This window comes from Gigantopelta aegis, chromosome 12 (genome assembly GCF_016097555.1).
Source record: "Gigantopelta aegis isolate Gae_Host chromosome 12, Gae_host_genome, whole genome shotgun sequence".
In the NCBI taxonomy this organism is placed as follows: Eukaryota; Metazoa; Mollusca; class Gastropoda; order Neomphalida; family Peltospiridae; genus Gigantopelta; species Gigantopelta aegis.
In genome coordinates, this window is record NC_054710.1 from 23,020,801 (window position 1) to 23,033,847 (window position 13,047).

Sequence of the window (13,047 nt, forward strand, 5' to 3'; positions counted from 1 at the left end):
CCATCATAATTCAGGAGGGTGGGTAATGTGTTCGCTACATGCGCGGTCGGTCTAGTATCGATCCCCGTCGGTGAACCCATTGCACTATTTCTCGTTCCAGCCAGTGCTCCACAACTGGTGTAAAAAGGCCGTGGTATGTACTATCCTGTCTGTGGAATGGTGAACATAAAATATGCCTTGCTGCTAATAAAAAAGAGTAGCCCATGAAGTGGCAATAGCGGGTTTCTTCTCTCAGTATCTGTGTGGTCCTTAACCATATGTCTTACACCATATAACCGTAAATAAAATGCGTTGAGTGTGTCATTAAATAAAACATTTCCTTCGTTCATAATTCAGATTTCATAAATGGGCCACTTGAATACAAGTTGGTTGTGAATATGGTGGTTCAAGTGGAGAAAATTGCAATAAGTTGCTTATTGTTTGATACAGAAATGTAATTCTTGCATTTAACCTATGGTTTTAGGGATCAATGAACGCAATGCAAGTAGTTCAGTTCTTCTATAGCTGTTAAGTTTAGTTTATTCAAGATGGCCACCAATATAAGTAATGAACTGAGGAAGATGGAACTGTTAAAAGTAACAATCACACAAAAGACTTGTAGGTTTAAAGAGGATGACCTACATGTAACAATGAAACACTATATTAAAGTGACCCTTTATTGTTTTGTTTTGTTTTTTCTCCCGGGTACTGTGTGCGTTGTTTAGTGAGCATGATAGAGTTTTGCCAATTTACAATGGAATTCAGTTTTAGCTGGTCTATTTTTTATTGTTTTAAAATAATGGTATTTAAGACTGTGAATAAAAAGCAAGTACTAGCCCACCTAAAATAATATTACATTGCAAATTAATAAAATTACATCATGCATACTACACCACGCACACCACTACCAAAGATCTTACATTCTATTGGCCAAGAAAAGGTCATTGTAAAATAATGTTACAATGCCATTTACATCTGTCAATACATTCAACTGATGGGGTTCTTTCTCGTTTCAACCAGTGCACCACGACTGGTCAAAGTCCATGGTATGTGCTTTCTTGTCTGTGGGAAGGTGCATATAAAATATCCCTTGCTGCATTAAGAAAAATGCAGCAGATTTCCTTTGATGACTATACGAGTCAGAATTACCAAATGTTTGACATCCATTAGCCTATGATTAATTAATCAATGTGCTCTAGTGGTGTCGTTAAACAAAACAAACTACTTCTTTACATCTGTCAAATTATTTGATTGTTATTGAGTATCTTAAAGCCACAAGTTTTTTTTACAAATATACAGTGGCACTTTATTTTTAACAGTTCCATCTCCTTAGGTACATTGCCTGTATTGGTTGGCATCTTGAATTAATTAAAATTAACTTGTATAGAAGAATTGAACTACTTTCATCGTATTCCATGACCCCTAAAACCATGGGTTAGATACAATAACACCCGCAATCTAACCACTCAATATGGTTATGTCCGTTGTAAACTGAATTATTTTTCTACGGAACTAACTATATATTTTGTATTTTTTGAAGAAAACCCCCCTAGCTACAATCTAACCCTTGAATCGGCAACGTCGCCTGTTCCATGACTTTTTAATGACGTCATTAGCTTTCCGGGTGTTATTTTCATTTGATCCCGAAAAAAGAATGTAATTAACCAATCACAATACAGAACACACTCGCCATCAGTTTACAATTGTTAGTGTTTACATAAGAAGTAAGAAGGTGTTTACTTAGCTGAAATATATATTAGCTACATAAGTAAATTAATATACCATATTTTGGGAAAAGTACCTTCGGTAGATGATCTTGCACCCTCGGTAGTTCGGTACCATAAAATCCACCCCATTGAAATCTTAAGTGTCGCGTTTTCCTAGAACTATCCCTAGTACTGGTAGTAAACATAAAGTACGGTTATTCACAAATATTAAAAAAATAATAATAAAAAAAATAGAAGAAAATAATAATTTCTTATAATTTGAAAATCTACCCTTATTAGTTAGATAATTGATATACATATTTAATTATTAGTGTCTACATAAGGTGTTTACTTAGCTGAAATATACAATAGCTAACACATACATAAATTAATATACCATATTAAGGAAAACGTACCCTCAGTGGATGATCTTGTACCGTCGGTGGTTAAGGTACTCTAAAATCCAGCCTATTAAATTCTTAAGTATCTCATTTTCTACAACTATTCCTAGCATGGATAGGAAACATATAGTAAGGTTATTCACATACCTGGTATATTTTTACAAAAATAAAGGAAGGAAGAAAATGTTTTATTTAACGATGCACTCAACACATTTTTATTTCTGGCTATATGGCGTATGACATATGGTTAAGGACCACACAGATATGGAGAAAGGAAACCCGATGGGCTACTCTTTTGGATTAGCAGGAAGGGGTCTTTTATATGCACCATCCCACAGACACGATAGTACATGCCACGCCTTTGTTACACGAGTTGTGGATCACTGGCTGGAACGAGAAATAGCCCAATGGGTCCACCGACGGGGATTGATCCCAGACCAACCTGGCATCAAGTGAATGCTTAATCCACTGGGCTATGTCCCACCCCACTTTTACCAAAATAGAAAACGAAAATTACAAATAACAAATGGTAAATGTACCCTGATCATTTAGATAATGGATTAATCCTTCATATTCATATTTAATGCTCAGTGTCTGCATAAGAAGGCATTTATTTAGCTGGAATTAACATTACATATAAAATGGAAAATCCACCCTGATAAAATTGAAATCTGAAGTTTATAATGTTTGCAAAAACTACCCCCAGCATATATAGTACATGTGCAGCTTTGGTGCAATCTAAAGCCCTGACATTAGCCGCATATCATATACCACATTGTTAGTTCATTTAACCCTATTTCCTCACCTTACCTGTAGGTGGTAGATAATAAATTAACCCACGATTATATATTCATGTTTACATATCTGATACAGGTGTTAAAAACACAACAAAAAGCTATGCGATATATTATATTATTCACGTATTATTAATATTGTGTCACGTTTACAAACGATTAACTATGCAGCGTTGTTTGTAGTCCGATACATCTGTCATAAACTCAGTTGCTGAGTTGACGGCAGGTGTATCGGACTGCATAGGTAGGTCAAAACATCGGAAGTACAGATTAGAAGAAACAAACACATTGAAAAACGCTCAGTTATAAAACTGATTTGTAGTATTTAATATTTTATTGAATGCTCTTTACAATAACACAAATCTATATTTGACATAATTTACTAGGGAATTAGCCCTACTCGTTCATATGTATGTTTATTTCCCGCGGAAACATCAGACTCGTTTGTGACATGGCTTATGAAAAAGGGCGTAGCTTAAAATCGCATTTCGCGAGATGTTACATCCTGCTGGCTACGATTAAGTATTTCCGGTGAAAATAAGCCTGCGAGAAATAAAAAAGGACTTTGAAGGCCAGTTAAATGGACTTCATTTTCTGTGCGTTTTAATTTGGACAATTAAGAAGATTTCAAGTTCTAACTGCAGGAGGAGAAATGTTTTTGGAAACAGTTACGCTACTGATTCCCGCAAACAAGTCTAAGAACACGTGGTGTTGTATAATATAGGTTATGACAGTTGGACGTGTACCGCAAGTGGACCATTCGTCTACATTCCCCAAATGTGGATACCTAAAGAGTTAGTCAAGTGTTGAAGGATTTAAAAGACAATGCGTTGCAACAGAACATTGCAAGTGTGAACGTGACGGAAAGTGTTTAATAACGGTCGTGCGTTTCTCCAAATGTGAACACGCGCTCGTCAAATATAAGAGAAACAACGAAAATACCTTCCGGATTTAAATGCAAGTTATGACAATAAAAGTTAATTACATTATTCATAATTTTTGTTTGGTTTTTGTTTGGTTTTAAATACAGATGTAGTTCAATTAAAAGTGAAGTGTACATCTACACTTTTCCTCCAAAAGAGTGTGTGTTGTAATACATCTTCACTTTTGGAGGAAAAGTGTAGGTTATCGGTGAATACACCTACACTTTAAACAAAAGAAACCATAGCAACGAGACCGGAAGTGGGATATATATATATATATATATATATATATATATATATATATATATATATATATATAGACACACACACACACACACGCACACACACACACACACACATACAAATACACACACACACACACACATGTATACATACATGAAAGGATTTAATTATCCCCTGCGCCAGTGCGTTAATATATATGTATGTAACAGTCAACCTCGACATACATACAATATATAGATGTTCATACATCAATACATACATTAACGCCTTAATGGGCACACCACATCTTCACTATTCTATGTCTATATTGTATGTATGCTATTTGCATGTTCCTGTTACTGTGCTCAAAAGGCTCGAGATGGCATAGGCTCTATGTTAACATCTGATATTTAAACTTATTCCGGGTGAGCATGCTTCTGAACCCCCACTAACAGGATCGGGCCCTCAAATACATGTATTCTCTCTCTTCCTCCCCCCCCCCCCCCCTCTGTCTTTGTCTCTCTCTGTCTCTCTGTCTCTCTGTCTCTGTCTCTCTGTCTCTCTCTCTCTCTCTCTCTCTCTCTCTCTCTCTCTCTCTCTCTCTCTCTCTCTCTCTCTCTCTCACACACACACACACACACGCATATACACAAACTTTGACTGACAGTACACTACTAGTACAGCCATCCTCATGCTCACTTTCAAATACACTGCTGGTCTTTTACAGAATTGAGAAAAGTGTGTTGTTTCTAGTTTTATTATTTTATTTTTGTGTAATTATAGATTAAAATAAATAAATAATCACCTCCCCTGTTGGTGTAGTGGTTATGCCATCGGACTTCAGGCTTGTAGGTACTGGGTTCGTATCCCACCTGAGGCAATGGGATATTTTTCATGCCAGTATCGGCTCCCAAGTCTGAGCGAGTACACTGCTAGGCTCAGTGGGTAAAGCCACATACACCGAGTTTCACCCACTTCATGGGTGCGATTATGGGTGTCTCCCGAGTATATGACCCCACCTGGGGGATTATTACCCGGCATGAACAGTAGAAATGGAAATACTACGGCTTCACCATTCATCTCGTCATCATCCATGTTTGTAATGTACAAACAAAAAATGAAAAAAATGTCTTTGTCTCGGTGTCAAATGTTTGCGGCGTTTACAAAAAAACAAAATCAACAACAACCATGATTAATGCCATGGGGTGGGGGGGTGGGGGGGTGGGGAGGACGAACCCACCAAAACCCTCCCCCTCTCCAAAAAACTGAACAAAACACACAACAAACAAGTGTCCACATAGCATACATACAATGAAGAAAATATAATATTTCAACTAAATTTTAATCAAATAATATATAAATAATTAATTTTTTTAAACCGATAATAAATGGCAATGCTATACAAACGTCTAATTTTCCAGCGATTCACGGGTTTGATTTATTTTATTTTTTTGTCATATAGGCCTAATAGATCCGTTATGCAGTCTAGACATTATTTGTGCAATCCCGCATCGTCTGAAAAAAAAAAAATGACCACTTTTCCTGTTCGTACAGTGGTGGACAAAGTGATTTTATACGACCAGTTATTTCAATTCACACTACCGAACATCTGTTTAAAGTGAGACTATAGTGTCTATAGTAACGACGCGTCCTCTATGGGGGAGATCATTTCTGGGCCTTCGCCATTGAAAGAGAAACAGTGTAGGTCCATATTTAATTAAAATAATCAGAAAAGCATTAAATATATAGATATTCATATTCTAAGGAAGAAAACGCAAGCATATTGTTGTTTTAATTATTAAATGAAACTATGTGTAGGAGATATGTCATAGGGAATACAGTATAATACATGACAATGTATCAATAATTTGCAGCTTTATAAACCATATTTATCATGGTTTCGCTGTACCGTGGTATTTTATGACACGTTGTTATGTTACGTACTTACATGTAGATACACTTAGTTACCATTGTATTTTCAATCGCTGCGCACTGGTTATATGATACAGCATTAATATCTTACATTTTCAGTTCAATCAAAGTATGTGATATTTTTCAGATCACATACTTTAAGAATTTGATAACTTTGCAAATTAGATGTAAATTAATCGAGGTCACAGCACTAGGTTTAATGACATTTAATCAAACGTACTAGGACGTCACTCCATAATTGAGATATGCATTCAGTCATCAAATAAAAACATTTCAATAGCAATTTTACACTGAAAGCTTTCTAGAGTTCAGAAAACAAAAAAACGTTACGCTCTAGTTTATTTTGATGTCAAAACATCAAAAATGACGTCACTCGAGTTTGACACCCCACCGCGCCACATATTCTTATGTCAATTGAATATCTGGTAATGGTGGACTGGAATTAAAGTTGCGTGTACAACTTACAAAATCACGTTGTATTAAGCTTGAGATTATATGATAAAGAGATTATTACCCTTGTCTATTTCGTTATCGTCAATATCATATACTCTTCAAAAGAAGAAACGCAAAACCACATTGTCGTAACATTTGGAGAATTGATTTAATTATTGAATGGTGAGTCCGATAATTACCAAATGTTGCAGGATTGTTCACAATTCACTCTAGTCCATTGTGAGTAAGTGATAGGACACACCACCAAGGTCAAGGTCATCTGGAGTCAATACCGGGTGTGGCCTCCGCGTGTGTTGACAACTGCCTGGCACCGCCTGCCCATTGAAGCAACCAGAGTACGGATGACGTCCCGGGGGATGGTGGCCCACTCGGCCTGCAAGGCTGCTGCCAGCTCGGGCAGGGTCTGGGGCTGTGGTTGTCGCTGTCGGAGGCGTCGGTCCAACTCGTCCCATAGATGCTCAATTGGGTTCAAATCCGGTGATATCGATTGCCAAGGAAGGACATTAATGTTGTTGTTCTGTAGGAAAGCCGTTGTGAGACGTGCTGTGTGAGGCCTGGCGTTGTCATGTTGGAACACTGCGTTGGCATTGGCCATAACTGGAACGATGTGTGGCCGGAGGATCTGGTCAATGTAGCCCTGTGCATTCAGGTTGCCCTGCACGTGGACCAGGTCAGTTCTGCCAGTGTGTGAGATGGCTGCCCACACCATAACACTACCCCCGCCGAATCTGTCCACTTCCTGCACGCAGTTTGCCGCATAACGTTCACCACGACGCCTATACACGAGACATCTTCCATCATGACGTCGGAGCAGAAATCGGGACTCGTCACTGAACCACACCTGTCTCCATCGCAGCTGAGGCCATTGTCGATGAATCTGGCACCACTGCAGTCGGAGTCGACGGTGTTGTGGTGTTAGGATGACACCTCGAAGTGGACGGCTGGCACGAATTCCTACCTCACGTAGGCGGTTCCGTACGGTCTGGTCGGATATCCTGCGCAAACCTGGTATTGCTGCGGCTGTGGAGGTGGCAGTAGTCAATCGTTCCCGAAGGTGGCGTACCCGGATGTAGCGGTTCTGCCCGGGGGTAGTGACCCGTGGTCGACCGGATCTAGGGAGGTCACGTGTTGATCCATGTTGCTGGTAACGGTCCCACAGTCTGGAGATGGTGCTTGGGGACACATGGAATGCCCTGGCAACGGCCGTTCTGGATTCGCCTGCGTCTAGTCGGCCGATGGCATTGTTTCTCTGCGGTTCACTGAGATGTGGCATGTCCTGGATTGTCAACTGTCGGCCAGATACAGAGGCCAGGCAAGCGAACACCCCGCACTTTTATACTGTCGGTGTTCATGTTGCACGTGCAGACAACGCACGTGCAGTGGTGACATGGTTTGCACGTGGCTGCGTTTTTGCGAATATTGACATTTTGGAACTTTATTGTACAGTAGCTGCGTTTTATCGAATGTAAAAGTGGGAATGTGTTTGGGACATGCAATGACCTTATATTCACAAAGCATGAACCGGTAGGAAACATAAAATCGGAGTTATAACCCATTTGTACCCTTTTGCGTTTCTTTTTTTGAAGAGTATATATTAGGAATAAAAATAATGTATTATGCTCGCCAGAGGCTTGTATAATACAATTTTTATTCCTAATATATGATATTGACGATACCGAAAAACACTCAAACAAAATATAAACAACAACAATATACAAAAAGTTGTGGATTATATCTATTCGTGTGTATATATTTTGCCATTTATACCATATGAAATTTAAAAAATATATTGTGAGAAAGTGAGTTCAGGGGATCACAACCTTGACACTGCCATTTTATATTCTGGGGACAATAATGATGATGATAATAATAATAATAATAATAATAATAATAATAATAATAATAATTTAAAAAATTAAAATCGTGGGCGTTCGCCATCGCAAACTGCCAGTTTCCGTAAATAATAGTAAATAACGGCGATCGTGCTTGATTTATTATATGTATACGACTTGCGTGCAGCGTTAGTTGTAACCGGAGGCACTCTTATATTTGCATCCAACTTTTCACGTGACTTACGTTTTCGTTGTTTCGTGAATAGCTTTTCAATGGTAGAGTTACGTTTACGTGTAAAAGTACGCTTACGATGTTTTGTGAATATGGATCCTGTTCTCTTCATTCACGTTCATGAAATATAAACTTAACACAAGTCGCAGAAATCCTTCCAACAAGCTGTCAAAATGCAGACAGCTAAAACTAGCGGAAATGGTGTGGCAATGACCTGATTCAAATAATAGTGAATGAATGTTTGCATTCTTACACGACACTGGCAGGCCATCGGTCTACAGAATGGTAGGTACTGGGTTCAGATCCCAGTCGAGGCATGGGATTTTTAATCCAGATACCGACTCCAAACCCTGAGTGAGTGCTCCGCAAGGCTCAATGGGTAGGTGTAAACCACTTGCACCGACCAGTGATCCATAACTGGTTCAACAAAGGCCATGGTTTGTGCTAACCTGCCTCTGGGAAGCGCAAATAAAAGATCCCTTGCTGCCTGTCGTAAAAAGAGTAGCCTGTGTGGCGACAGCGGGTTTCCTCTAAAAACAGTGTCAGAATGACCATATGTTTGACGTCCAATAGCCGATGATAAGATAAAAAATCAATGTGCTCTAGTGACGTCGTTAAATAAAACAAACTTTACTTTACTTTCTTACACGACACAAGTATCAATGAAGTTTACGCAAAAATATACTACAGGCATATTTAAAACTAAACAAAACATATTGAGATTTTCAGTTAAATTATACATATACATTTAATTATAAGATTTGACCGCAATTATTCTTTTGGTTCATGCAAGTATGACCCTTTACGCTGTGGCATACAGTGTGCACGTGGGTAGGGAGTCATTTGCGAGTTTCAGAGAGCAGTCGACAAATCTGTTTGAGTGATTATAAGTGTTAATTTTTATTCATGAACGTTGGTTCTTTGGATGTTATGCATTGTTTGTCTTGAATTAGTGATGTGGGGTCTACGGCGAGAAGAAGTCTTGGGGTTATTAGCATGCTTCAAACTGGAAGAATTCAACGTGATGTAGCCAGTATGTTCAATGTGTCGCCAACAGACCCAAAATGTTGATGATCAACCCCATCAGAAGGCAGGGTCTACGAAATGCAGCTCAAACAGGGACACAAATCAGGATCTAACAAATGGATCTCAAATAGCGACTCAAATCGCTGCACAGTTACACCAGGCTACTGGGATCCGAGTGACGGCTCAGACGATTCAAAAATCGATCACATACAGCTCATATCCATGTTCGGCGACCATGTGTTGTGCCACCGTGAACGAATCGCCACATGGTAAACAGCCGCCAATGGTGTAGCAACGGAGAATTGTCGATGGTCTCGTGTAATGCTTTTATAACGAGTCCAGATTCACTCTGCACTTCTTGGATAGGCGTGGTCGCGTTTGGTGAGATCGAAATAAACGTCAACCTCAGGTCAAATAACACATTTGGTGGTGGTTCAGTTATGATGTGGAGTGGCATCACTATGACTGACATATTGTTCAAGGGAGGGTCACTGGCCAGTATTACTGGTCAGCAATGAACCCTGGCCTTTCTTCCTCTTATAGCATGTCTGGGACATTATCGGGAGACATGTACGGCTACATCAACGGCTGACGGCTACTTTAGCTGATCTTGACCTGGCACTGCAAGAGGAGTGGGGTAGACTTCCTCAAATTGTAATTGGGAGATGAAATTCATACGTAGCATACCATGTCGAATAAACGAATGTTTGACGAATCGTGGGAGTATTACCCATTATTGATCAAAAGGCGTGAACGTTCAATTTTCGCATGTCTTTCCTATATCTTGTTTCAAAAGTCGTTTGCAGTCATACAATCTGCTGCCAACACGAACTGTTGGTTGTCATTTCTTCCCAATTCTTTCATTATTATCATGCATCTATTCCTAGACAGTGATACCTCTTAATACGACTTTCATTGGTTGTTATTTCCTACATTCCTCTAATGTGTTGAGATTATATTAACCATTAATACACACACCACAGGAAGAAACCCGACAGTAGCCACTTTCAATAATGCTCTGTTTAAGTACGTAGATCTGTGATGAAAGCCAGAGACGTGTTTCTTCCTGTGCTGTAGTGTGTATTAGTGATTAATACATCAAATATTTGTTATCATCGAACTCGAAAATTATTAATATGTTATTAAGAAATGACGAGATTTTGCTTCAAGTTTGTTTTCCAACGTGCGCGTTGCCGTGAATGCTGTAGGTAGTACTAAACCAAATAACTTCCGACTGGGTCAACGTTCGAGGTGCACCCAACTTTTGATACAGAAGTGAACACCACAAGTCCTGTGATTGGTTATCAATGTGAGTGTGTTGGTTGTAAAAAATAATAGTTTCATCTGGGTAAAATAAATATGCAATTTTATTTCATCTAGTACCAATGTGCCAAGTAGCCTTGTGCTTGAAACATGTATGGGGTAGCTGTAAAAAAAAACGTACTCGAATTTTGTGCGGAACTAGGCTAGTCATAGACGCTACCCGTTATCTCAGAAACAAGCAGCTTGACCCCCATTTTTTTCTGATTCTCTTTAAGTGTGAGGGGTGGTAGTATTTATATCCATGGCGTTTATGTTGATTGATACGCTGCAGGTAGGAGTTTTAGCCACATACGTTACTATTGTCGTCTATGGGATTTGATTTGGTAGTATACACCCTGTACAATAGTTCCCAATCGGAAAGGCAGTAGTTTAAAGAGCATCTGTTTCATATACTATAGCCAGAGAAAATAGATCTTGAAGACTCACCGTGAGTTCCACAAGTGAGCATTTCCATCATATGTTTTGTATACCAAATTGAGTGAGACCTCCTGTCAAGGTGACGCATCAGCCAGCAGTATCATTAACCAACTTTCAGCCGTTACTGTACAGACCGAAATCAACGTTGGTGTTACAGTGATATTCAGCCGTGACTGTACAGACGGAAATCAACATTGATGTGACAGTGACTTTCAGCGTGACTGTACAGAAGCAAATCAACGTTGGTGTCACAGTGACTTTTAGTCGTGACTGTAGAGACATAAATCAACGTTGGTGCGACAGTGACTTTCAGCCATGACTGTACAGACGGAAATCAACGTTGGTGCGACAGTGGTTGTGAGCCGTGACTGTAGATACCGAAATCAACGTTGGTGCGACAGTGACTTTCAGGCGTGACTATACAGATGGAAATCAACGTTGGTGTGACATTGACTTTCAGCCGTGTTTGTGGACAGAAATCAGCGTTGTTGTTACAGTGACTTTCAGCTGTGACTGTACAGACATAAATCAGCGTCGGTGTGACAGTGACTTTCAGCCATGACGGTGCAGACATAAAGCAACGTTGGTGTGAAAGTGACTTTCAGACGTGATTACAGACAAAAGTCAACGTTGTGGCAATGTACTAATGTTTTGTTGTCTGTGAAATTGACTCATACATACAATCATGTATCCTGTTGTTTTATTTAGAATTAAATTTTAAAATACATTTATTTTATTTATAGATACTGGACATGACATTATCAATCCTGTGTGCTGCTTTTTTGATAGCCATCATGCCTGATCTAGGTAATGTACAATTATTTAATATTTTGAGCATATACTCACCATATACTGACACAGACATGTATTCCCGATGTACTTAATTAAGCTTCAAACGATAACTTCTAGCTTTAATTTTTGGATGATGATGATGAATGAATGTTTAGCGACACCCCAGCAAAGAAATATACATCGGCTATTGGTGTCATACATGGTAAATATATGAAAATATGATTTATATATAATTAGGTAAAACAACAATGCAAGGAACTGGAGGGGGTACAATACATGCGTCAAGGTAAGTATATTTTAAAATTTTGTATAGAAGTCAAAGTGTTTTTAAAACGTTTACAATTAATTCTGGATGGAATTTAAAAGATTGCAAAACATTTCTGATGGCAAATATATCATTTATCGTCGGCTTGAGGTGATCACACTCCATGGAAATGTGGTGAACAGCCAATGCACACTGACAATGAGGAGGAGGTTCCTTCTTTAAAATAAATAAATGCGTCAAACATGTATGGCCGATGCAGGCAGAGCACACTACTACTTCATCATCTCTGCATCGTCAGTAGGATGAATGCCACACGAAGCTTGTTCGCAACCACACCGTCCGAATCATCTTGCCAAGTCTAAAAGATATATTGGTTAATATGAAATTTATAAATCGAAGTAGGGGACACCAACATTGACATGGGGCAAGTTCAAAGCAGACTTGGTAGCAACATCTGCCTTTTCGTACCCTTAATGCCAACATAACTGGGTACCCAACAGAATGTAACATCTTTATTGGCAATTGATAAAAAGACACACTTTCATACCACTATCCTAACTAAGGGATACTCCAATTGCATGTACTGTAAAGCTTTGAAACACGAAAGTGAGTCTGTAAAAATAATATATATGTATGCACATGAATCCTTAATCTGTAGTATCAGCAGTAAATAATGATGCTGAATCGGGCAATATCATGGAGATATTGCGTCTGATGGAAAAACTGTAGCAGAAGCCACTAAATTCCAAT

At 38.9% G+C, this 13,047-nt stretch overlaps 2 protein-coding genes across 2 annotated transcripts in view; one reads left to right on the forward strand and one right to left on the reverse strand.

Annotated features, from left to right (window-relative positions):
* LOC121385900 (scavenger receptor class F member 1-like) overlaps positions 1 to 13,047 on the reverse strand; it is a 231,507-nt gene that overhangs the window by 150,686 nt on the left and 67,774 nt on the right. The window lies entirely within an intron of this gene.
* Positions 11,989 to 13,047, forward strand: part of LOC121386385 (scavenger receptor class F member 1-like) — a 28,480-nt gene continuing 27,421 nt past the window's right edge. The window contains exon 1 of the mRNA XM_041517264.1: positions 11,989 to 12,047. Coding sequence (XP_041373198.1) covers positions 11,993 to 12,047 — 55 coding nt within the window. The 5' untranslated portion in view covers positions 11,989 to 11,992. The remainder of the gene's footprint in view (positions 12,048 to 13,047) is intronic.